The sequence below is a fragment of the Aquila chrysaetos genome, chromosome 14 (genome assembly GCF_900496995.4).
Source record: "Aquila chrysaetos chrysaetos chromosome 14, bAquChr1.4, whole genome shotgun sequence".
In the NCBI taxonomy this organism is placed as follows: Eukaryota; Metazoa; Chordata; class Aves; order Accipitriformes; family Accipitridae; genus Aquila; species Aquila chrysaetos.
In genome coordinates this window covers 1031606-1055962 of record NC_044017.1, presented here as the reverse complement: position 1 = coordinate 1055962, position 24357 = coordinate 1031606, and the positions used below count along the sequence as shown (strand labels likewise).

The window sequence follows — 24357 nt, the reverse complement described above, 5'->3', positions numbered from 1 at the left end:
TGGCACATTACCAAACCCTGGCAACTCAACAAACATTTTCATTTTAATCATATCAAAATGATGACCCAGTTCATATCGTCCCATTTTCATCATCTGGGTTGGAAACATCAGCTGATAATGTTGTCAGTAAAATCAGCTGTCCTAGCCACAAAACTGACAGCCCTGGGCAATGGCGGCTTCTTTCAATTAGCACTTTGCTTTGCAAAGTTGGGCCATGCGTTAATGGGCGCGAACACTCATTGAGCTAAATCAGATGAGACTGAATAGCCAAACACGTGAGAAGAGATGGAATTCATCCTGACCAATCTGCAAAAAAAACCCTGAAAAATATGGCAATTTTTTTTTTTTTTTAATAAAACAGTAGTACAACAATCTGCCTAATAGTTCTGCCTCAGGGAATGGGTATATGCACAAAGGTGCGGACTTGATTAGTTTGGACTTGATTTTTTGAAATAAATGTTCAAGTACAAAACTAAAGAGGAAAAAATTATATACCGTCATCTAATTTTTGGCTGTGCATGAAAGATACAAGTTTAAAGTATGAGACATACATGAAGTTACTTATTTTTCAATCCGTTCTTTCATTTATATCCTTGTGAAATTACACAGTTTTACAGTGTGAGCACAACTTAAAAATGAAGAGACAAAGGGAAGAGAGAGGTTCTGTGCCTATCCACAATAGTTGCATATTGCCTTAAGAAAAATAAGAGATATTGCACAAAACAAATGAACAAGAAACAGTAGCCACGATCCTCCTGTAAGAGGAAGGTAATGTAAGCCTACAGCCACGAAGCACTGAAGGGCGTGTGAATCACACGATTAGTCTTGTGGTAATGTATACGCATTTCCTTGAAACAAGGTGGCACTAATATATTCTACTGTGACATTTTTGCTACCAAAGAAAGAAAATATTTTTAGAAAATAAAATAACAAAAAATGTAATAGAATAACAAAAAAAAAAAGAAAGAAATATTGATCTGTTCAAACCAGGTGTATATGCTACTACAAAATGAGCAAGTAATCAAATATAGTCAATAGAATAGGACTACTTTCCACTCTCCCAGTGCCCCGGATCTTAGTGGTCAAAAGCTTCAGGATATTTCCAATTAGCCGAGACCAGATTTTAATATCTACGTGCCACACCCTGTGAACGCCACGCCGATCTCAAGCTGCCAGTACAGGGAATAAGGAACTAAGAGGACACGAAGCGGGTTTCTACAAAGCATTGCTCCCTGCCTACCAGCATCTGTTCTGCTGGATCTGTACAGTGTTGCCCTCGCTTACCGAATCCACCCCATCCCGCATCCCAGTCTCCCTGCCCATCCTTCTCCGGGAATACCTTCCCTCTGCACTCCCAGCTCTGCACACTCCTAATCTCCTGATGCAACTGTTCCTTGCCCCAGCATTGCACTATGATAACTGATGATGAAAGAGTTGTCAGGCGTGACTGTTTTTCTGGCTTCTGTTTCCTTTCCTGAGGCCAGCATCGGTGGAAAAATCAAAGGGATTGTCATGACATTTCTTATTATCTATAAATACAAATTTTCAGGTGTAAGACTCATCAGCAGTTGTAGTTTATATATGATTTCACTGCAAAAGAGGATTTTTAGGTTTGGTGATTTCGTTGTTTGGCTTTTTGTTGTTTTTTAAATGGCCAGCAAAAGGGCACTTAGAACACGGACATCTTCCTTAGCTACTCAGTAGCATTTTGCAAATTTGTATTTATTTGTGTCTTGGTATTTCCAAGATAAATTTACACTTAAAATGGCACGGTGTTTTTCCTTATTTTATTAGTCGTTATACTCCTGGCGTTTTCCTTCTGAACTTTCTTTTCTAAAAGTTTCCTCAAAGGCAGCCAAGTATGCAAGTTCCCTTTTATTTCTTAATTCCAAAAGGGAATATGGTAAGTGCCTGGTCTGCTTTTTATTAATGCATAGTTTACAATGGAGACAATCCACATGATCCAAGGAACAAAACCACCCACCTCATGCAGGTGTGTGGGCATGGCTGAGTCTCGCTGCGCTACCAGAAATCTAACACAGGCCTTACAATTGATGCTCACTGGATAAATATGCAATCCTTCAAATTATTTTGCATCCAATATACCACTAATTTATAAAAGTAAATAAATAAACAAAGAGCTGGCACTTGCCACTTAGTACAGTCTTTGAAAAGCCTTGGTACATTAATGATTTATCATGCTTAACAAGGGGAAAATAATGCTTAATATGCAGTTGTTAACACTTCTTATAAACCCCTACAACAATCTTTTTTTGCTCAGTGACAGAAGAAATCTTCACAGGTTTTAGCACAAAATCTCTAAGCAGCTATCCAAGACCTGCAGGTTTTTTCCCCCAGCGTTCTTCCTCCTTCCGTTTGCTCTTCTACTTGGCTCTGCTCGTATGTGTTAATATGAGGTGTCATTCTAACACAAAAAGTTTAATCAAGAGCATATAGATTTGCTGATGTGACGGTGTATCAAACACAACAGCTGCTAGAGCAGGCTTTAAAGAAAACCCACAACATTCTGTAATACCTCGAGCATATACTGCACTAGAGGATGTGCATGTTTCATTATTGCATCTCAGAAGTAAATTCCCCATATCCTGACATAACAAGAGCAAGCTCGGTCCACGAGGTACTGCGGCTTTTTTTTCACCTGGATCTGTGCCCTACTTAGTGAGCCCTCTTCTAACTAGAGATATTAGAATGCTAGAATATTCATCTTGGGTAAAGGCTGGTCAAATGCAGCTTTATTGTTTCCGGACAATGGCTCCAAGTATTCATGCCACATGATACCTGATCTAATAAGTATGGCCAGATCTGTGTTGCTTCGGTGGAGCCATACCTGGCTTTACATCGCGGCCGTACTCACGTCCGAAGGTACCTACTGAGGTCTCAGACCAAGGTTTCCTTTCACCTCTCCAGACCTGACCTCGTGCGTGCGTGGCCCATGGGAAGAAGGAGAGACTGGTGATGGCCAGCAGCCGGTACTGTTAATAGAAACCTTATCTCCTGATTCACAAAGCAGCACAGTAGTCTTTTGACACTGCTCTCTCATCTTCAAATGAAAGCGCTGGAAAGACAACTTCTAGCCATTCATTTTAATACATTTTAACCTTGTGCCTTACTTTGCTACACTTACTTTAACTTACTCCACAAGTCCTCCCATTGATGTTATCAAAATGTCAGCGTACAGTGATCAGGCTACTTTGAAGATCCTTCCTGAAAAAAGATGGAGCGATTTTGTGTCTATAAATGTTATCATCTCATACAGATAAAAAACTTCTTCAAACAAATGCCCTATAGAACAGATATCATGCGAAATTATGTGGGCAGATAATTACGTTAATTTATTACGATTATTACTGCCTTTTCCTATTCCTAAACTATTGCCTATTAAGACAGACAAACAATTTCCCCCTTAACACACGTCAAATAATCTTCACGTTAACAGATTTCTAAAATAGAGGTTCTCACAATACAAGAAGCGTTGCAAACAAGGCATGGCTGCGTGTTTTGGCTCACAACAGGAGCGAGTATCTGGCTGTCACAAGGAGTGCCTGCAAAACAGCAGGCCTTGGTAGGGTGCAGAGCGACGTGTGGGAGCACACCCGAAAACTGGGGAAAGGTTTTTTACATAAGATATGTCTGAAGCAGTATATAAGTGCATGATGTTTTTGGTAACTCTCCTCTGTCTTCTATTGTTTACAATTCTCCATCGCTATATCACGTTTCTCATCAGACTGCAATACTTCTGAGACGGGGCTTGTGTCTAGCTGATCTGTCTCCAAGGTATCTAAGATACTACAGGGGTGTCATAAGTACATATTTTTAATCCTTTCTTCTCCCTAGCCATATTGTCATCTCTGTTTATTAACTGCCACTCTTTAGAAATCCTGGTCTTGAAGATTTGCCGCTTCCCTGTTTCTCTGTGGTGTTATACGCTGCCTTCAATTCAAGCAACTAAATTAAGTCAATGGCACCCAGCTTCTCTCTCTAGGCTTTCACCTGCTGCTTCAAGGCAGAAAAAAGAGCAGTTCTCCCCACTTTGCAGCTGTAGGCTAATTATCTCTGGTCTGTCAGCAGAAAATTTAAAGAAATACACACTTTTACTCTTTTTTTCTTCTCTTTCAAGTAAACCACAGGCCAAGTGGTCTCCATTTAATTTTTAATTTAACCCCACTGACTTCAGAGCCTGTACCTAATAGGTGAATTTAGTTGGGCAGATTATGATTCACCTAGTTCTTCTCCCCAGGCACTAGATGCGGAATTCACGTACCACATTTGGGTCTCTGGCAGAAGTCAGACACCTAAAGTTTAGGTTTGAGCATTGCCATGCCTACAACTCTTTCAGTATCTGGGGCACGGAGACCTACATCAGCTGCGCCTAAGGCTGCTTCTCCCTCCCACAGCCCTTCAGACTGAGGTTTTCTGCCCCACCTTAGCAAACAAATGGATGAAGGGCATTAAAGACACGGAGTCTCCCTTTCCCTGTTTCAGATTACAAATGTTTAAGATGGTGCCTCTGATTTTAGGGGAAATTCAGCCTCATTTCCAGGGATACAGAGTTTTTCTAAAAGCAAGAGTTTGATAAGAACTCTAGATGTATTAGCAAGATAAGAAGTTTATTATTCCTCTTCATGGCAGCAGGAAGGAATTAAAAAAAACAGTTCAATAGGGGACAGCTTCCTTTAATGACCCACTTAAATATGAAACAATAAGGTGACCCAAAGTTTATACCTGTACTACTGGAACACCACTAAAAGAAGCATATGGAGCAATGTTAAATTCTCTGTTGACCTAGCAGTAATTTTATTCGTGTTGCCATGGGGAATACACTGCTCATTAATTAGTTCACTCATCCTTAATATTTTTTTGCATTAGCTTGTATATCGACATTTCTAGGTTAAATCAGTCATTTGTCAGGAATCTGATGGGTCGGCCATGTCCTTGTCGGAGAAAATGGTTAACACTGCATTAAGCAGTGAAAAATTGTCATCTCTGCTAATGGAAGAGAGATAGGAATCTGTCCAAATTTCGTGGAACTAATTCTAAAATAACAAGACAAACCAGGGAGGCTTTCATACACTTCTTTTCCACCTTGTAGTGGAGAACTGAAAGCAGTTGTAGACACCCAAGCAACTGAAGCCCGTGGAAGAGACGTGCGGCATAGGATACCTCATGCGATTGCCTGGATGCAAAGTACTGCAGACATCTGAAAATGTCATCTGTGAATCTTGACTGTTGGTGGGAACATCTCTCACCCAGAGCCAAGCTTTTTGAAGCGCAAGGCCTCAGCTGTTTCCTCGGCACTTCCCGCTGACATCCTTGTCTTTGATGCCAGCACCAGCTCTGCCTCTTTTAGGATAAAGTACGTGTCTTTGACATAAGGATAGGTTTTATTTATTGAACCCTAAACAATGTTTTTCTCTTTCTTTGTTTTTCCAAGTGTTTGTAATGTAATTTCTTTTAATAAATTCAGGGTTGTGACTGTTATAAAATAAAGTCCCCCAAATGTTCCAGTGGGATGGTATTTTCTTCAGTTATTGTACACTTTGCAAAATTGTCCCTGCTGCCTGACCATTCGGTATAAGCCAGCTTGTTCTGGCTCTTAGTGGTAGAAAATGCATAAGTAAGTTGAATTCATAAGATATGTTTACAGCAGTCTTCCCTTCTGCCTTTACTCTTGTTGAGAAAAAGAAGGCTATTGATTTCCTATTATTTATGTTCCACTGTTCTGATTTTAAGCCCTTTGCAGTTATATGAACCTCAGGGGATCTAAAACCGCAGTGCTGAAGGGGTTAAGCAGGTTTTTAAGCAAAGAAAATGTGTGTCCAGACTTGTAGAAGCTTTTAAAATGCCTTCTAAAAAATCAGCGTATAGGCATCAGCACTGGCTCAGCCACTGAACATAGAAAGCAGCACTTTGAAAAGAGCACTTTATTGTTCAAGTACTCGAGAAGTGTATTTTTAAACATCTGGAGCTGCGAAAGCTGTACGGCTGAGGCTGTTCGTTACCGGAGGAGGCAGGGGATGGCAAACAGCCGTGGGATCAACAACGAAACACCTGGTTCCTGACCCAAAGTGACTAAGAAACTGAAGATCTCATCACTGGCAGCCACAGCTCCCCTGCAACATGATCTCTTCTCTCCTATATTTGTTTAATGCTCTTTTTAGGCCTCCTGCAGGCTCTCACTCCAGAAAACAATCCCTCTGAGTTCTTTCTTTCCTTATAGAAACTGGCAGAGAGATGAGAAACAAAGTATGAAGGATGGCAAATGGATCCCGGCGGGGGGAGCCCCTTTCCCCATAAAATGACCAGCCAGCCTGCCTGTTGCTCCAATGCAGAAATTCAAGTTTGGTCTTTAAAATCACCAGGTGTCTCCTAGACCTCATGGATTCCCTAATTTTTCCTCCATTTCCACATTACGGCATTCGCGCTTCCTGCTACAGGGGTCTAACTGCATCAAATTGTTTCACAGCCTGCCAGAAGGATTGCCTACCAGCACCATATATTTATTTCGGTCCTACGCACTTCCCTACATTTTTTGGGTGTAGACATGTACAAAGTCAGCAGGAATTATGCCTGCGTACGCCAGAGCTGAGTACGGCCCTAGATTTACTGTGTCATCCAGTATTTGTAACACAATAGCGTCTGTCAAAGTGCCAGTGTGAAGTGCGAGGGGATTTCAAACAGCTGTAGTGCTGCCATATGCTGCCCTTTGGTTAAGCCATGACTTAAAGTTCAGCTTCCCATTTAGAGCAAAAATTGACAGATTCATCTTTTTCGGATCTTCGGAAGCGGTCAGGCTCTTTGCTGTGCCTTTCCTCACCTAAATCCTGCAGACAGGCACTGCTGACATCCCCCCCGCTCCCAACATGGGACCCAGCAGGTGCCTTGATTTCTGAAAAAAACCCTCCTGATGGAGTTCACCCTCCACCATTAATGAAGTGTGTGGGGTCTCAGCCCAAGCCAAAAGCTCAGGGGAGTGCTTACAAACAGGCACACTGTCAGTAAGACCCAATCTCCCACTTGGGACACGTGCCGAATCGGGACAACGTCAGGCTCAGGGCCCTCAGACAAGATTTAGGCTGTGTAGATGGGCTTGCAGTCTCTTCTGCGACATGAGCCAGCCCTCCGTGCTAAAGGGGAATTCCCTAAATGTCAGGTTTGGGGATATCCTTGATCCCCCTCTCTTACTGAACGGCCTCAGGGTAATGCCACTGCACGTCGCTGGCACGGCTGGCCAAGCAGGGTTAGAGCCCGACTCCCTGGACCACTGGTTTGTGAATTTTAGTACGTTGGAGGCTCTTCCGAGCGGTTCAGCTGCCAAAACCGATGATGGAACTCCTCCAGAAAAGAACGACACTCAAAACACCCGGCAGGGCACTAACCTGAGATCATATATCCATCTCTCTGTTCCGAGTCACGCTGGCCACGTATATAAACCCGGGGCTCCTACACCCCTGGCGAATGACCTGAACTGGAAGGCAAATGGATGGTTTTAGAGGCGATGGAGGTGGTGACAGTCTGGCTGCTAGCAGGGACCCTTAGTACATGGGAAAGGACCCAGCCTTTGCTCAAAGTGTGGTCTGTCTACAAAAGATGGTTTGAGAAATAAGGCAAATTGTTAGTACAGGGGAGATTCACGTGGTTTGTAAGGAAAAAAATGGATTAAAAGGCCTATTTGAAAACGGAGTTTTATGCACTAGGTTGGAAGATACAACGACAGAGTATTCAGAGAAACGTTTCCCGTTAATGTATTATGAAGGAAACATCCTGGTTTTGCTCTAGAGAAACAGGTAGAAACCTCTTAAGCTTTGTGACTGCAGCCAAAAATATAATCCTCTCTTTCTGGATAGGATGCCTAAGAGGTGCTGAGCAGTTTCAAATCCTACTACTATTAATGCAAGCTTAAAGTGCTTATCACCATCCAAGATGTTTTACAGGAGCAGTTTCCCACAATGCTGTGAACACAATAATTGGCCATGATGACATCCAAACTCTTCCATACGCAGTTCCCCTTCAGCTCTTCTACGATTACACTATAGGAAAAAGCCATGCAGTCTCAGCTAGCAAACTATATATATTCCCTCTCTCTTTTTTTTTTTAAGGATAAAGCAGGACTAAGGGAGAGTTCAAAATACAGTTTTGTACTGTTTGTGGGCATGGAAATTGTTTGGGGCATGGAAAATTCACTAAAAGGAAATAGACTGAGGAGCATGGGTACCTTAAGAATGAGAATGAGATGAGCAATTTTTTTTTAAAGGTAGAAATATGCTAAGAAGTGATAGAACTTAGGAGTTGATTTCTCTGTCTCAGAAGAAATGAATAGAGAGAGTTTCAAAGGTGGAAAGCTAAAAATTGATCAAAGAAAACACTCTTTTATATGATGTGTGAGTCAACTATAAAACTCACCTCCACAGAAAGCCACTCAGGCCTAGAATTTAGGAAGATTAAAAAAATCAGAATTTGAACGCTGATTAAGTGTGCTCAGAGTTCTGATTTTCATTGTTTTTAAAGAAGAAGAGCTTGGTACACTCAACGATTATGTTTATCTTAAAATAGGTGGCAATGGGTAGGATTTTTGCAGGAGCCATTATTTCTAAGACTTGGAAATGTGACTAAATGGGTCTTATATTTTACAGTGATTTAATTGCCACCCGATTCATGGGTGTCAATTGGTTAGTAATCTGGGACCAATTTCTTCAGGGCGCTGAAGTCAGTCAACTGCATCAATTTAAAACTCCACTTCAGGTTCAAGAAAGCACGTTTAGGTCAAACGCTGTTCTAGGAGCCGGCAGTAACGTTAAGTGGAGCCGTCAAATAGTAAATAGAGAGTAGGAGCCTTCCCAGACCTCCTTCTGCGACCCAGAAACAGCCTTTCCCGAGAAGCCCACCTCCAGGTCTGCAGAAGATGCTACTGTGATAGTTGCACTTGTTTCTCCCTGCCCCCGTGATTCTCGCCACCCGTGCAGCTTCCAAGGGTTTAATGAAGCCGGACCCTCCTCGCCGTTCGCCTCGCCGCCTCCTCTCCGCCTCCCCGCAAAAGCCCGAACAGCCCAGGGTAATCCCTCGCGGCTGGCGGCTGAAGGAGAGAAAACATCATCAGCGCCGACAACTTCTGTGAGCGGGGATGAGGCCTTTCGGGACCGAGGTGTGCTGATCTGTCAGTGACGTGACACAAGTAAAACGCGACGGCAAGATATCTCTCAAAAAAACGATGCAAAAATAAGTCTCCTGAGTCTCATCTGCATGTTCGTAGGCACCAGTCTGTTAATGGTGGCTTGAGCGATGGGACGCTGTGGAAACATCGCAAGCAGCCAGCTACACAGAAAAACCAAGAGTGTTGTATAACTTGATAAATATAGTTCTGATGCTATCTTTGAAATATTTAGACTGGGTGAAAAAATCCCAAGGAAAAACGTCTGCTGTTTCAAAACGCAGCGCTAGAAGGGGGCGGAGGGGAGCTGGCAGAAGGGATTTACGTTTCTCCTGCAGGAACAATGTCTTAGTATAAATCCCTTGTATTGCGTGTAATCACATAGGTTACACCTACCGGTGGCCAAAGCATCCAGACTTTAGTTTTATCACTGCTCGTCATAAGAGACTGAAAGGACAAAGCTACGTAAATAAGCCCCAAGCTGGCTGCCACCAGGCTGGTGCACAGACAGGAAAACCAACAGCACTTTCTTCCTCTCAGTATTGCGCTGACTTAAGGAAACAAAACCAACCCAAATATTGGCTATTGCCAAAAGTCATTCTGTCTTTCAAATATGCTCACTCAATTTGGAGCTGCACACCAATCACTGTTTCTTAATTCTGCTCAAATGATGCCTTCCAAAGTGAACTGCTTACACTTTTCTGAAAAGAGATTTTAATAGGCTTTTTTTTTTTTTTAATTTACAAGAAACAAGACAAAATAATCTGAGATATTTTTAGCTTAAGGTATTGATGAATGGAGACGTAAAACCAACTGGACTGAAATGAGCTATATTTAAATTGTATTTAGGAATTTTACTGCACGCTGCTTTCCTTCAGATGCAATTGAATAAATACAGAAGGAAGAGATAAAGCCACATAAAAATTCAAACTAAAGCTGATTGGAAAATAAGGGGCTAAGAAGAAAACACACCCTTGGTACAAGGACTGTTCCTGTGTTCCATCAGAACTTTTTTTTTTTTTTTCCAGGAAAAAGTTGTCACCAGCTGAAATCCAGAGCCAGTCATATAAAAGGAGGAAAGCCTAGGGCAATGTTTGAAAAGAAACTTTCAGGGTGAGCAACAAAAGCTTTGTCCAGAAGTGAAACCTTATCTGGGAAGATACAAAGCCCCAGAGAGGGCTTTGGGACTGACAGGGCTGGGGTACTGAGCAGGCAGGTGACCAGGGCATGGCATCGGAGTACGGGATAAACAGGCTGAAGGAAAGCAGCCACCACGTTCTCCAGAGTGGAAATTCGAAAGAAGACCTCCAGACCCACCAGTATGAATCTCTACAGCTTGAGCACTGTTTTGAGGCCTGGAAAATTCACATGTGCTTTGTTGGTTATGTACAAAAAGAAAACATAGCACGCAATGAAGGAAAGAGTGTGAAGCAAAAGCAGCACATGCAACTACTTTTAACTCTTACATCATCACTTGGGTTTCCCCAAATCTTGAGATTTTTCAGAATGACACACAAAGAATTCTTTTGCATCTTCTTCTGCCTTCTGGCCTCATGTCCCCCAGTAATCCTCACGGTGATGAAGGCTAAAACGCTATTGCTTCTGAATAATTACTAAATTGTTCATGTGATCATATACTTCCAACAGCTGAGTTTAAACAAAGCCAAAATTCGGTATTTTGATCGAATTTCAGGATTTGGAAACACTGGGAACACGGCGTGTGGGGATTAACAGATAATGTAATAACAGCGGACAGCTGACCTGCTGATCATGCGTATGGAATGAATTGAATGCAGGAATAGGAAGGAATGAGTTTAAATATTAGAAGAGCAGACAAAAAGACACATTAAAATGCGAACAATTTTTATTATACTTTTGCTAGTAATCCAACCTTCTTTTAATGAACAGATACAACAAATTGCTGAAGATGTTCAATAAAATGCAAATTACAATTTTTATGGCATTTAATAGCAGTCTTTTATAAAAGCATGTCATTGTTGGTATGTTTTTGAGTACAGTCTTTGTAATATTCAGGACAACACTCTTATAAAGCACTTTCTCATAGCTAAGAGGTATAATAAAATCTGTATGAGTATTGCTTATGCATGTGCAACTCTGAACTGTGATAAGCAGGATCAGATATCAAACTGAACTACACTAATTTATATCCACTGAAGGTCTGATCTAGAAGCAACCATTCTCCCACACTCAACGGATTGCCCGTATGAAATTAATTGCACTTCTTCAGCAGCCTAAGCACATGAGGCTCTGTCAATGCATGCACTTAGGAAAACGCAAGTCCTGTTCCCGAGGTTATGACAGCTGTGCACAAGGCTCTCCGCTCTTTAGACTTTTAATAGTCCTATGGCTATTCAGTTCTTGCAGATCTTTGATCTCTTTTTCACAGGCACCCAGCTTGCAGAAAGCACGGAGTTCTGATGGTGGCTCTCCATCCCACGTAGGCTCTTTCTCCTCTCAGTGTCTGGCAGAACAACCTGGCCTGATCTCCTCACCAGCTCGAAACGACAGCCAACACCGACCAAGTCACTACGCTTATCCGCCTTTCGTCCGTCAACATTTTTCTTCTGCTTGCTGTTACCTGTTTTCCACCGAAGCCTTTACCGGAGCTGTGAAGACCCCGTCCCTCCAACCACCTCCACAGCTGGGCCCACCATCTTCGTCGGACCTCTCCCCGGGATTTTGTCACTACAGATGTCCCCAAGCCTCCTCCCCGGGAATTCACCGTCCTCTCACCGCCCTCCCCTCTCCTCGCCTCCTCCCTCCGCTCTGCCGGCCCTTCTCCGGGAACAGCCACCTGCAGCTGCCCCTCCTCATCCTCACCGTCCACGGGCGGGCTCTCGCCCCAATTTCGCAAGTCGCCGGCCCCGTCCGCCAGCCCCCGGCCCATGGCCGGCAGAGGCGAGGGCAGCATCTGCACCCCCCCGAGAGGAACTCCAGCTCCACCGACAGCCCCGCGGTGTCGGCTGCGGGGTCACTCCTGCCGGTTGCGTTATGCCTTAATTAAGCGTCAAAGTGTTTCCGGGAGTCATGTGACAGGCGGATACTGTTTTATTTCATAGACGATAGCTCAGCCAGCTGAATCCAGCACCGTTCGGACTAGGAATGGCACAATCATGAATACACTGTGGTATACCCTCCAACGCTCGTCTTCTTCCAAAACAAATATTAATTGATTTCTGATCCGATGCTTCATGTAACGACATGCCAACTGTGTAAGGAATATGTTTGGTGGTTTTAAACCCTGGGCTTTTTCCCCACCAAAATTTCTATTGCGGCTACAAAGGTGGAGAGCGTCTCTTAGAAAGACCGAGTTTTCATTTTCCTTCATTTTGCTCACCACTACACAATTCTAAGCTTTTCTGCAAAAAGAAAATCTACGGTGCCGATATAGATTCAAAATGAGCATGCTGCTGACTGAGCATTTGATCAATGCATCACGGCAAAGCTAAAGAGAAAGGCTAAAGAAAGAGGTATAACGTTTTAAACCTAGGCAGTAACACTGTTATGCTTACTTTGTGAGGTGCTATTTTATGTAACGGATCCTTATTCCACTCTAGATGGATAACAACTGTGAATTATAATTTTATTTTCCACTTAGCGGAGCCTATTGACTTGGACTAGTTCTTGCCGGGGAACCGGTTTCGTAATAAAGGCAGTAAATTCTGATTTTGTGCTTGTTTGATAATTAATAGTGCAGTGTCAGCAGCAGCGCAAAATGCAAGTATGATTTTTTTTCCCCCCCCTCTGCAAGTTATAAAAGATGGGTTATAAGTCAATGACTTTATGCTGAGCGTCTAAGGCACGTATCATTTACGACAATGAGTTCAGCAGACTCGGTGGAGGTTCTGTTATGTTGGCAAAGGCAGGTGTGCCAGGCCCTCCCGTTAACCCGGCAGCCTTGTCCCCAGGCGCACCTACACAGAGTTACACTGCCAACCATTTCCCACCTCCCCGTGGGGACACCGTTTATAGCAACACTGCTTCTCCCTTATTGCTAAAACAGCGACAAAAATAGGGGCGTGTGGGTGTCAGTATACACGGTAGTTATAAATACGTACATCATTACACATGTTTATCATAGATGGAAAAAAGGGGCTCAGAAAGGAAAATGCCACGTAAAGTCGACGCGATCACATTATTTTTCTTGGCACCATCTCCCAGCGTTTACCAAGGCCTAAACCAAAACCAACAGCCTTGGCCTTGACTAAGCTAGAGCCACAGCTCTAACCGCCGGCTCCACCCGACCGGCTTTCGGCACAGAGCAGACCTGAGCACCTCACAGCCGTTCACCGCGCGCGGACCCTCGGCAGCCCTCCGGGAGAGCAGGCGGACCCCGCCGCGTCCGAGCCCGGAGCGGGGAGCGAAGTCTCAGCCCGGCCAAGTACACCCGTGCCTCCCAGTACGCGAGACCTCCTCCTCCGGAGCGACGCGCAGCCCTCGGCGCAGGATCGGGCCCACGCCATCTCCCGAGAAGCCAGTGGATGGATGGATGGATGCTCACACGCTGCCCCGCGGACACTTACTGTCTTCTGCTGGAGCAAGTAACTCACCCGCGGACATCCGTAGCAGAGCCGGGAGGTGAACCTAAGTGCCGCTCCGTGACGTTCCCGCTAAGGTCAACTTCCAGCCCAGATTCGGTAAACTGGACCTGCAAACGAGCTCCGTCAGCAAGAAGCCACGCTCGCCCAACCGTTCCACAGCCTCTAAGGCTTTCTGTATGTCCGGGTTTGGAATACTTGTGCCGTCGCAATACATAGACACAGCGCCTCTGCCACAGAGTCTTTTTTCCCCCCTGATTATTCAGAAAAGAAAAAATAATTTGACAAATGGGAATTGCGTGACCAATGCTATGAATAACCAGCCGCCTTTCTTCAGTGAAAATCCTGTGACAAATTGGCATCTGTTGTCAAAGTGAGAAATGCATCCTTCCCCTCTGTAGACCTTCCCACCTGTTACTCCCCGGATGATCACAGCATTTATGCGCTGCTAACAAACTGAACGGTGCTTCACTTTCCAGGTGACCGGGCTTTGTCAAAAAATGAAGGGGTTATTTACTAAATGAGAGAATCGGTTATCCTAATGAAAATTAGAGCAACACCGGCACAGCTCTTGCATTAAGGCTTGCGTCACCCGCAGGCACGCCGGCCCCATCTCCCGTAACTCGAGGCACAGTAAAGCGGGGACGGGACGGTGCGTGGCCCCACTGAGAACCACGCCGAGATGTTGTGACTCTGCAGCATTTCTAACCCTTCGCCGTTCTCCCCAGGGCCTCCACCTCCTGTCCCTTCTTGCTCAGCCCCGCCACCCCACGCTTGCCGCTCCTCCTCCTCAGGAGCAGCACGGACAGCAACAGCACCCGCCTTCAGGTATGTCTATTTTTTTCCCCTGACTCTGCCCACAGTATAATTCAACTCTATAATGTCTGGGAATTATTTGTGTGGTTATAATCTCACCTCCCAGATCATCCGGGCAACCTGGCTACCGCACCCGGCTGAAGCTCACGGACTTCCAAGGGCTTAAGACCTCCATGTGGTTTTTAAAATCTGCTGATACATGTAAGAGGAAGCCTGGGAAAGAAGTAGGTTAACAGAAGCCAGTGTATTATAAGGCGCTTTCTTTCCTATAAACCACTAGCAATCAGGGTGGAGAGATGGGGGAGAGGAGAAAGAGAGAGAAGGAGGGAGGGAGGGAGACAGGCTTGGTGGCTTGCTTTATTTTCATCTTTTAAAACAGAAAAAAATCCCAAAACAAAAGAAGAAAATACTTAGAAGGCAAGGTTTCCATAGGAAAAAAATATTTTATTTTTTTAAGAACAAATTCAGTTTGAAACAGACGTGGAATGTGATTTTCATAATTTTCATTTTCTGGGAACTAATTGTAATGTGGAACTAAAGCAGATTTCAAACTTATGACCGGCTAGTTTTAAAACAGAACAAAACAAACAAACAAACAAAACAAAACAAAATAAAAAAAAAAGAAGAAATTATTTATAACTCAAGCATAATACTGTGTTACTTACAAACTGGACAAAGAAATTCTTAAATAAATATTCATGGTACACAATTTCAGCACAAATATGCGGCAATTTGGCAACCTTTTTTACCATTTTTTTCCTCAATACAGTGCAAAGGGGAATGACACTGCCTTTAAACAAGCTGTAGCTAAATACATTGCAAAATTCAAATTTTATACAAAACATCTTGCTCGGACTTTATAAAAAACCAACATTGCTCTATATACACAATCTGGTTAAGAAAAGCCATTTTTGTCTTGTTTTCATGTGGGTTTTTTTTATTATTTAAAAAGGTGAATAAGGCTACTGTAACACCCCAAATCCATATACAGTAAATCTGAACCTATTTACAGCATCTTCACTTAGACATGATGGTGCAAATTCCAAGTCGGGTGACTAGGGATGATCATACAAGCAAGGCATTCACAGTAACTTTTCAAAGCTGGACCAACGTCAAATAAAGGAACAGTTGGTAGATTGTCATAATTTTGCACCAGACACAAAACAGACGCACAATACATTTTTTTTTTTTTTCAATTGGTTGCAGGTTGCTCTTGAGCAATTCGTCTGATTTTTTTTTTCACAGTTTAGTACATAACTAGAATGTAGCCAACTGATGAAGCATAATTTGATTTAATAAAAATCAGTATCAGTAAACCCATCTTTTCCCTTCCTCCCCCTCCCCCAAAATAAAACCTTAATGACTTACAAGAGAACCTTGTATGGATGGATTCACAGAAAGGAAGGGTTGTTGAAAAGAATTACATATGTACTGTAGTTAGTCACCATGGTAACCTTCCACAGAACCATGGGTTGGGATTTTTTTTTTTTTGTTTTGTTTCTCTCTTTTGGACCAACATCCCAACATCATTTTCAGGTTCAGGAAACAGAGAGAGTGATCATTTCTATGACAGATTTTTTTTTTCCTTTTTTTTTTTTCTTGCAGGTGCTCACCAGAGGTCTGAGAACCCCAAAATGCTGTTGCTACATTTTCTTTCCAAATCAGAAAGCAAAGTGTTACCATAGTAACATGACTATGTTAGAAATGTCTATTTGCATAGCACATATAAAAGTAGAGGTTTTTTATTTCCTCCCCAGGGTGGGAGCTTTAGGGGAATAGCCACGCTAAAACCAAAACTTTAACCTGAACCCCCCCCCCCCCCCCGCCATGAACCTCAACAAAATCTACAGAACACATCAGCCCGTAAGGCAAGGGAAAACACAACACAGAAAATAAATGCCGGCACACCTTGTCATTGTTAAATCCGTGATGCAGTAACATTGACTTCCTGGTATTTTGGGCCTTATATTTCCTAGTTTTCTCTTATGAGATGCTTTGGATTTATTTATTTTTTAATATGCTCCCATTGTTATTTTTGGATGGCTGATGTTTTTCCCAGAAGCAGTTTCTTTTTTTTTTTAATGTGTGTATACATATATATATGCATATATATGCATATATAAACATACATATGTTTGTATACACATATATAAACACACACACATATATGTAAAATGATGACAAGTTAAGACTATCTAATTGCCGCAAATGAATTTCACATCTTCTGGTGTAGATACTGTGCAATCTCAAAATATATATTAGTAGAAAAAGCAAACCAAACCAAAAAAGTAAGAAAGAACAAACGAAAGAAAAACTCTCACTTTATATCCCTTGTGTTCTATACACCTATTATAAATAAGACATATCTTCCTTCTCCATCTCAGTGTCATAATTTATTTGATTCTTACGGACTGCAAGAGGTTTGCCATATGTGCTTTAACTTTGCAACAGAGCACCAACGAATGGCTGTGTCAGTCACAGTACCTGCCCTCACTGTGCAGGGACAGCACTACGATAAACCGAAGTGTCAAAAGGCTCAGTCAGAAAGAAATTCTGTCTTACTTTTAGAGATGAGAAAGGGTTTTTTGCCTTTTTTTTTTAATTTTATTTTCTTCCACAACTTTACCAGTGACAGAATTACAATTCATTTCACCTGTTGGCTTATAATCATCTTGGTCAGATTTGGCTCTCTGCTATTTTCTTAAATGCTTTCCCTGTGTTTACTACAATGTGACAGTATAGCAGCTGAGTCTGCTTAAAAGTCATCCAAAGCAGACTACGTTTTCGCTACAGCTTCAAAGCTGTGTATTTTATTGCCAGTACCACAACAGCCCTGCCCTAATGTATCCTCGGCGGCCTGCTATTGTCTTGTCCTCTCCAAGCTTGTTCACTTACTAACAATACCCCTTTGTTCTACTGTATTGAAGGTACTATTTTTTTTCTGCACACTGGTATTTGATAACCATGAATTCCTTCAAATGCAGCCCTAATCCACTGCACGTGTTACTGTGTCTCCTACTTGTCTCTTAAAACTTAGCGTACCAAAGTGCTGTGCTACCTAAATGGGTTTTTTTTGTCTTTTTTCTTCCCAGCTTCTATTTTTGAGGCAGCAGTATTTGAACTGCAACTGCAGTCAGCCCTTCCCTCCACCACCCAGTCCTGCTCTTGACTTTGTTGACAGCCTAACTTTTTGGCTGGAAGGCTCCTTACTATCAAACACAATTTCTATAAATGCATTACCCATTCAAGTGAGGCTGCTGTAGCAGATGGATGGAGTGCGGATCTCCAAACATTAATGTTCCATTAGTGATTCAGGAGGTGGAGTGAAAGGAAATCTTATGTGAAGGATGGCAGAGCCCCGGATAACAGAAACAAATGGAACAGTGACCGACTAAAAGCAAGAGAACTTTAACAAGTCTTACTTAGACACTAAGGTCTGTGTGACAAATCCAGTACGCACTGAGAGAGACACACAAAAGTCAGAAGATTGCATTTCAAGCTTGATATATCCTAGAGCACCTTCCCAGGATGCCTAGAGCTATTAACATCCACGGATCACTCCGTCTTCCCTTGGCTTTTGTACATGCCTGAACGCCCGCAGCACATGGCTTTGAGGATGATGAATGTAACAAGAGTACAGCAATCAGAATGGGCATCTTCTACATAAAAGTCTTCCAGCTTTTAGTGAATACTTATTCACTGAGATAGGAATTCTACAGACTAGGTAAGCTGTCCAGCTCGCGTCGGCTCCCAGCGAAAGAGCTGTCGCCTTCTCCCCCCTGTGCTTGAGTCAATGCTAGCACACAAGGCGTCATCACAAACCCCAACAGAAAGCATTTGACCAGTGAGTTTCCTCTACGACTCAACTGTACCACAGAGTTGATTGTGTGTTTCTCAGACCTTGTAATAAATGTTTGCTGGACTCTGAGGAGGCATCTCTTGAACTATGTACACTGGATGTCCATAGTCGCCGCTGACCTTTTCATAGTGGGGGCAAAAGACACTGTCTGCAGTCCTTAGAGGAATGATAATGTCACTGGGCTCAGAACCATTGTTGTTGCCACTGCGTTTTGGGGTGGCTAACGTACTAAGTGAGAGAGTTGTCGTGTGTTGCGGGGAATGCTTCCTGTGTCTTCTCCGGTACTTCAACAAAAGAACCACCAAAGTGATGATGATGACGATGAAAATGATGCACCCTGATGCAATCCCTGCAAATAAGGCCACCTCTGAACCCAGTATACTGGAATGCCCAGCCTTACTGCCATCTGTGCTAGATCCTGGAAAGAACGGAAATACAACAGACAGAAGTTATTGCCATCCTGCGACCCGTTTACGCTGCTTAAAAATGTGTAGAGTAAGCAAGACTGGAAGAATTAACTGACAGCTAAACTTTGACAAACCAATTACCCTGTTAGATAGCTAAATGCAAACAGCCGAAGTCAGCAATCAATATTAAACAAGACTTTGTGTCTGTTGGTCTCACTTTTGTGCTGCTCCCAAACCACCCCGTTTCATACATCATCATCCATCAGCGGCGAGGACTGGCACTGACAAGGCAGCCTTTGATGCGCACTGCATCTTTTAACAGATGCTGGCCAGCCCCGGGCAGCGGAGAGGGGTGGGATAGGACTGCGAGGGGAAAATAACCCAGGGAAATGACAATTCTCAGGACAACTGGTACTGTTCAGTGTCACACCATTCTTCTGCTATTTTATCTTTCACATATCGATGTAAGTTAAATCGTCCTTAGTGCCTCTTTAAGTGGAATCCTCTTGCTTGCACATGAAACAAAGGAGCTTGAGGCAGTGCGGGAGATAAATAGGCAAAATGCCTATGGCATGTATCTGTTTGTATTAACTTATATCTACTTATAAGAAAACAACACCACGCCTTTGGTAGTCAGGAAAAGCTCAGGTGCTGAACAGCCTGTTGAATATTTGGTGCCATCACACTGTCGTATTATTTGTCACAAAAATTAAATGAACGCTCACTTGACACTTTCTCACTTGAAAATTTGAACTGACTTCCCTCTCCTGATGCTCGCTCACAGGTGGAAGAACGCTGCACATGCTACGTCCACGTAACTGTGAACTTTTCGCGCTGGAACCTCCGCAGGAAATGGCTGAAGCCTGCCCAGTGACCGCCATATCAAAGATTCATTAGACCAGTAACTAATGACAGAGCTAGCGAGGAAAACTTGCAGCCATTTTCGGGAACCCCAGAATCAAGCGTCAGCAAGTTCTGCTTTGTAGCATTCCCAATTCACCAAATTTTTTGACCGGAGACCTTGGGTCGTAAGATCTTTTTTCTTGTTCACCTAATGTCTGAAATGCACCCTGAAGATATTGGTTTGGAACCATCTTGTTTATCTTGTTTAGATAATTACTAAAAAACAAATAAATCTTTAAATTTAGTGAAAGACCAGCCATTCATGTGTAGACGTTATAGGGTCAGTTAAAAGATCAGGACATTAATTATAGATGCCTTGAAATAAACTTTATAAATGGCTGTCGAGAACCACTTGATAATGTATTATACGGGAAGAGATAGACAGAAAGACTCGTTCGTCTGCCAGACTACTAAATGTAAGGCAGCATTTACCATCGTAAAGCTGCCTAGCGCACGTCCTATCCAAAAAGTTTCCTGTAAATGAGTGATATTCTCCCAAGATGTAATTAACTTCTACTGCAGAGCGGAAGAGGGGAGAGAGCGGCTGTTGCCAAAACTTGCAGCTCCCAGACACTACCCACCAGAGCATCAGAACTGGCTTTTGCTTCCTCTCAGTATGAAAACATTCGTTTTTCTGGCACTTTAACGGTAAAATAAAAGGCATTTGGGGAAAAAGGAGGAGACTCCGCCAGAGCCCGATGGCAGGCACAAGCCCCACCACACCTACCTGAGTGGTCCTTCACAAAGGGGCTGGTGGTGGAACTCTTCCCGTTGGTGCCAGCTTCCTGCTCGGGGCGCTTGGTGGGATCCGTGTGCCGGGGCAGCCCCGCCGAGTTGGGATCTGGGGGAGAGAAAGGGAACTCATGCAGCTTCGGCGCTTGATGGTACGGAGCCTTATAAGCCGGCTCTAGGTACCTCGTGAGACACGAATGGTTTTGAACAGAAGAATCTTTATGCAAAGGACTGGGAGATATAAGAACGTAATTTCCCTTTTAAAGCAAAATGGTTATATTAGTTATTTCAGAGGTTTAAATTGTGAGGCCATCTGCAGAAACTATAGGGATTCCTGTAATTGGCAAGAAAAGCTTTGCAGATGACATTTCGGTTTAACTGAGGATGCTGATTGACTATTAAACCAACTTCTACTTAGAAGAATAATTCTTTCTTCCTGCACAATAGGTTATCTATATGTGAAAAGAGACAATGAACAAAAACCTCTCTGTAATCAGAATTCATAACAAGCAAACTATAGAAATATTAGCTTCCCTCCTTTCATGTATTTTAAATAATTTTGAGCAGCAGAGTTGTGGCTTTTGTTTTTAAAATAAAAATAAAAATGACTAAAACACACTACTCCCAGGTGACCTTTCCTTCTAGGGATCTCTCCGGTGAAGAGATCTTATTACGCTAACCCTCCTTCTGTAGAAATCTGTCAGTAGCTGAGGAAGAGAAAATAGGCTTTGCTTTCAGACTATCGAGGAGGAATGACCACACTGGAGTCGGCTGGCTCTCTGCTCTACACCACTAAAAGAAGCCTGAAAACTAAAAGGACATTGAGACTGATCAAAGTGAGTTCATGAAACAGCAGATGGTCTTTACCTTGTCCAACTTTCATGAGGATCTTCATGGTTTTTGTCTGGCACACCCCTCCCTCCTGGTTATCCAGGCCCTCCAAAGACCCATTTGATGTTGCTGATTAAAAATAAAAGAAAAATAAAAAAATAAAAATAAATAAAAATCGGAAAATCAACAGGCAAAGTGATGTGAACATGAGTGTCTGAAAGCGGAAATCTTTCAATCTACCAGGACCTGTTCTTGTTGCTCGGGCTGACCTATGGAAAGTTGTGAAATGTTGAAAGCCAAAGGAATGAATACATTGGTAAGCCGTACAATATACACAAATGGAGGAATGTGTTATCAAGGTTTCAAATTTACCCAGCAACCTTTTTTCCTATGCACAATTGACTGACTGACTGACTGACTTGGCCGAAAACACTGCACCTTGCTAAAAGGTGAGGGACTCAGCTGAAAAGGAAGCCCTGGCAGCCTCAGAGGAGCAAAGCACTGAAAATTCACCCCCCCTTTTTTTTTTTCCCCAACAATATCTTTATAATCACCACGTTACACCTGCTTCCTCTATTACAAATCTCCTGCTGGAAGAAGTGAACGCATACAAAAGACCCAGGCGAAAGCTGAGATTCTGTGCCGATTGGAAAACCATTTAATATTTTAAAGTACAATCTCACTTTTCTCAGCATTGAGGAGCCTCCGCGGGGGCGGAGGGGAGTACGCTCTATTCTCACGGAAACCTTTTAGCTCGTTACAAACAAACGGGTGCTTTCCCCTGCGTTCATATTGTTCTCGCCTATCTAGGCGCCGGCTGGAACCGCGCGACCCCGCCGCGAGCCGACGCTGCCACGCGATTTACGCGCCAAGCGCAGCTGCCTTGGAGAACCCGAAACGTCGAGTCACGGTCTAGGGGTTCCCCTCCGCTGCCGCCCGAGCCGGCTGCCGCTTGCAAACCCCCAAGAGCCGCCGGAAAACTACTCGAGAGCTCCTCAGCGCCGGGCACCGCGGCCGCCCCGCACCGCGCCAAGCACCGGCCACGTCGGCGCGCGGGCTGCTGCCCCGGCCGCGGGCGGCGGGCTCCGGCTCCGCTACGTGGGGAAGGCAGCGGGGCTTCTCCCGCCCCGGCTGTCCCGGGGGTGGGAATTTCACCGTCGTTTCTTGGAGCCGTTTCATCCGAGGCCCAGGACGCCCGCGCGGGCGGGTGCGCGCACGTGCGCCGGCACCAGACCGCCAGCCGGAGAAAACAAACAGAAAACGGGATATAACGGAGCTCGCTGCCTGCCGTGGCTGCGGCGAACTGCTTAAGCAGCACTCTCCTGCCTCTGCCCCTCTCCTTTCAGCTCGGGATCTAATTCAGCCAGGGCTTCACACTGTTCAGATCTTTGTTTTTAATTCTCACTCCTTCTCTTTCGCCTTCCTTGGGGATTTTCTTTCAAATGCAGCCCACGTGTATTTCCTTTTTCCTTCACAATGTCCTCCTAGCCCCATGGCAGTATTTTTCTTGCTCTAATCTTCTCTCTAGCCGTGAAGATATAAACCCCATACCGCTGAACCCTGCTTCCTTGCCTTTGATCTACTTCTTGGTTTTGTTCCACTTCTGCCTCTTTTGTGACTAACTCAAATTACAGCCACCATAAAAACTCCCTAAATTGTGCTTTCTTTTCCCAAAATTCCCTTCTCCTCATACTTGGTCCCTCCCAGTTCCTCCTCTTGTTCCCTCCCCCTGTAAAAACGTGACAAAGGCCATACATGCAACTACTTCTTTTTTTTCCAACTTGCAAAAAAGACTTTTTAAAATATAAAAGAGCACAATGAGTAATTTAAGATAAAAGCCGATCTGAAATGTGCCACTGCATTGCCAGGCTCAGAAAATAATGGAGACATATAGTTTTGTTTTCTTTTGTTTTTTTCCAGAGGGAAAAAAAATCAATACTAAGAACCAGTTCTGGACATAAATCAAATGTGTCTTTGCTGAAAGTGGTTTTTATGACCTATTTGCCAATGTACCAGCACAAGGACAAGGGAAAAAAAGCAGTAAATAGAAATACCAAAGCTGAGCATCAACTGAAAGTACAACTAATAAATACTGACTTTGTCTTGCATTTTTTTATATTCTTCGTTTGTTTTTCAATCAAGGCGACGGGGGCTCACATCTCCTTAAGCACCTTCTACTTGATTTTAATTGAATAGAGTGCTGCTTCTTCTGAACATCAATGCCTTTTTATTCTTTAAAGGCCTATCCATTTAACCCACAGAGCAGGAGACCTCAATAAGATGCAGAGGATGCAGTCTGACCACAGTACAGAATAAGAAAGTAAGATGGCAAAAAGAATGCAAAATTACTTCAAATACAGTCTCCAAACGGGAAGGCCCAGATGCACAATGAGTCTGGTTGTGTGCCTATGTGAGCGCAATCTGCCTCGCCTGCTTGCTGAAAGAATGCTTTATAGCTTTGATGTCAGATGAATGAATTTGCAGAAGTATTCAATTTTTCCACAGTTCTTCAAGGGGTTTTCGAAAAGCCTACGTTATAGCTCAGAGTAGAGACTGGTACGTCCTGAGAACCGGGGAATTTTCAAAGAGGAGCATTTCAGTGACAAAGCAAAGTTTCCATCTCAGCTTCTCCCTGTAATTAAACTGACAATTACCCAAGGCCACTGGAGGAAATTATTTTTCAAAATTCATTAAGGCTATCGAAATATAACCTCATATATCCCTAGCGTACCAGGAAGAAAGTGGGTAGTTTTAAACACATAGTTTCAAGCTTTGAAGAGCTGCATGGAGAAAAAGAAGTAACCTGGGACATCGGAGAAAACAGTTTCATACTGCTAATGTCCCTTGACAGTTTAGTGTGCAGAAGTCAAACAAGGGATTGGGTACAAAATATTCCTCAAACACTTGCCGCTGCCTTTCTGTATTGATCTCCAAATGAAAATTATACCCGCTATCATGTAAGCTCCCCCACCGTACTCACGCTTCAGCAGGAATGGGACCCTGTACCTGGAGCTCTGCTCACACTGAAAGGGTATTGCCAAAAAAAAAAAGCGTAGGTGACAAAGAGTTGCGGGTATAAACACA

At 43.4% G+C, this 24357-nt stretch overlaps 1 protein-coding gene across 1 annotated transcript in view; it reads right to left on the bottom strand.

Annotated features, from left to right (window-relative positions):
- Nucleotides 1–14964: 14964 nt before the first annotated feature.
- Nucleotides 14965–24357, bottom strand: part of EFNB2 (ephrin B2) — a 45872-nt gene continuing 36479 nt past the window's right edge. Inside the window, exons 3-5 of the mRNA XM_030036348.2 lie at nt 21310–21402; nt 20438–20551; nt 14965–18818 (exon numbers count right to left, since the gene is read on the bottom strand). Coding sequence (XP_029892208.1) covers nt 18436–18818; nt 20438–20551; nt 21310–21402 — 590 coding nt within the window. The 3' untranslated portion in view covers nt 14965–18435. The remainder of the gene's footprint in view (nt 18819–20437; nt 20552–21309; nt 21403–24357) is intronic.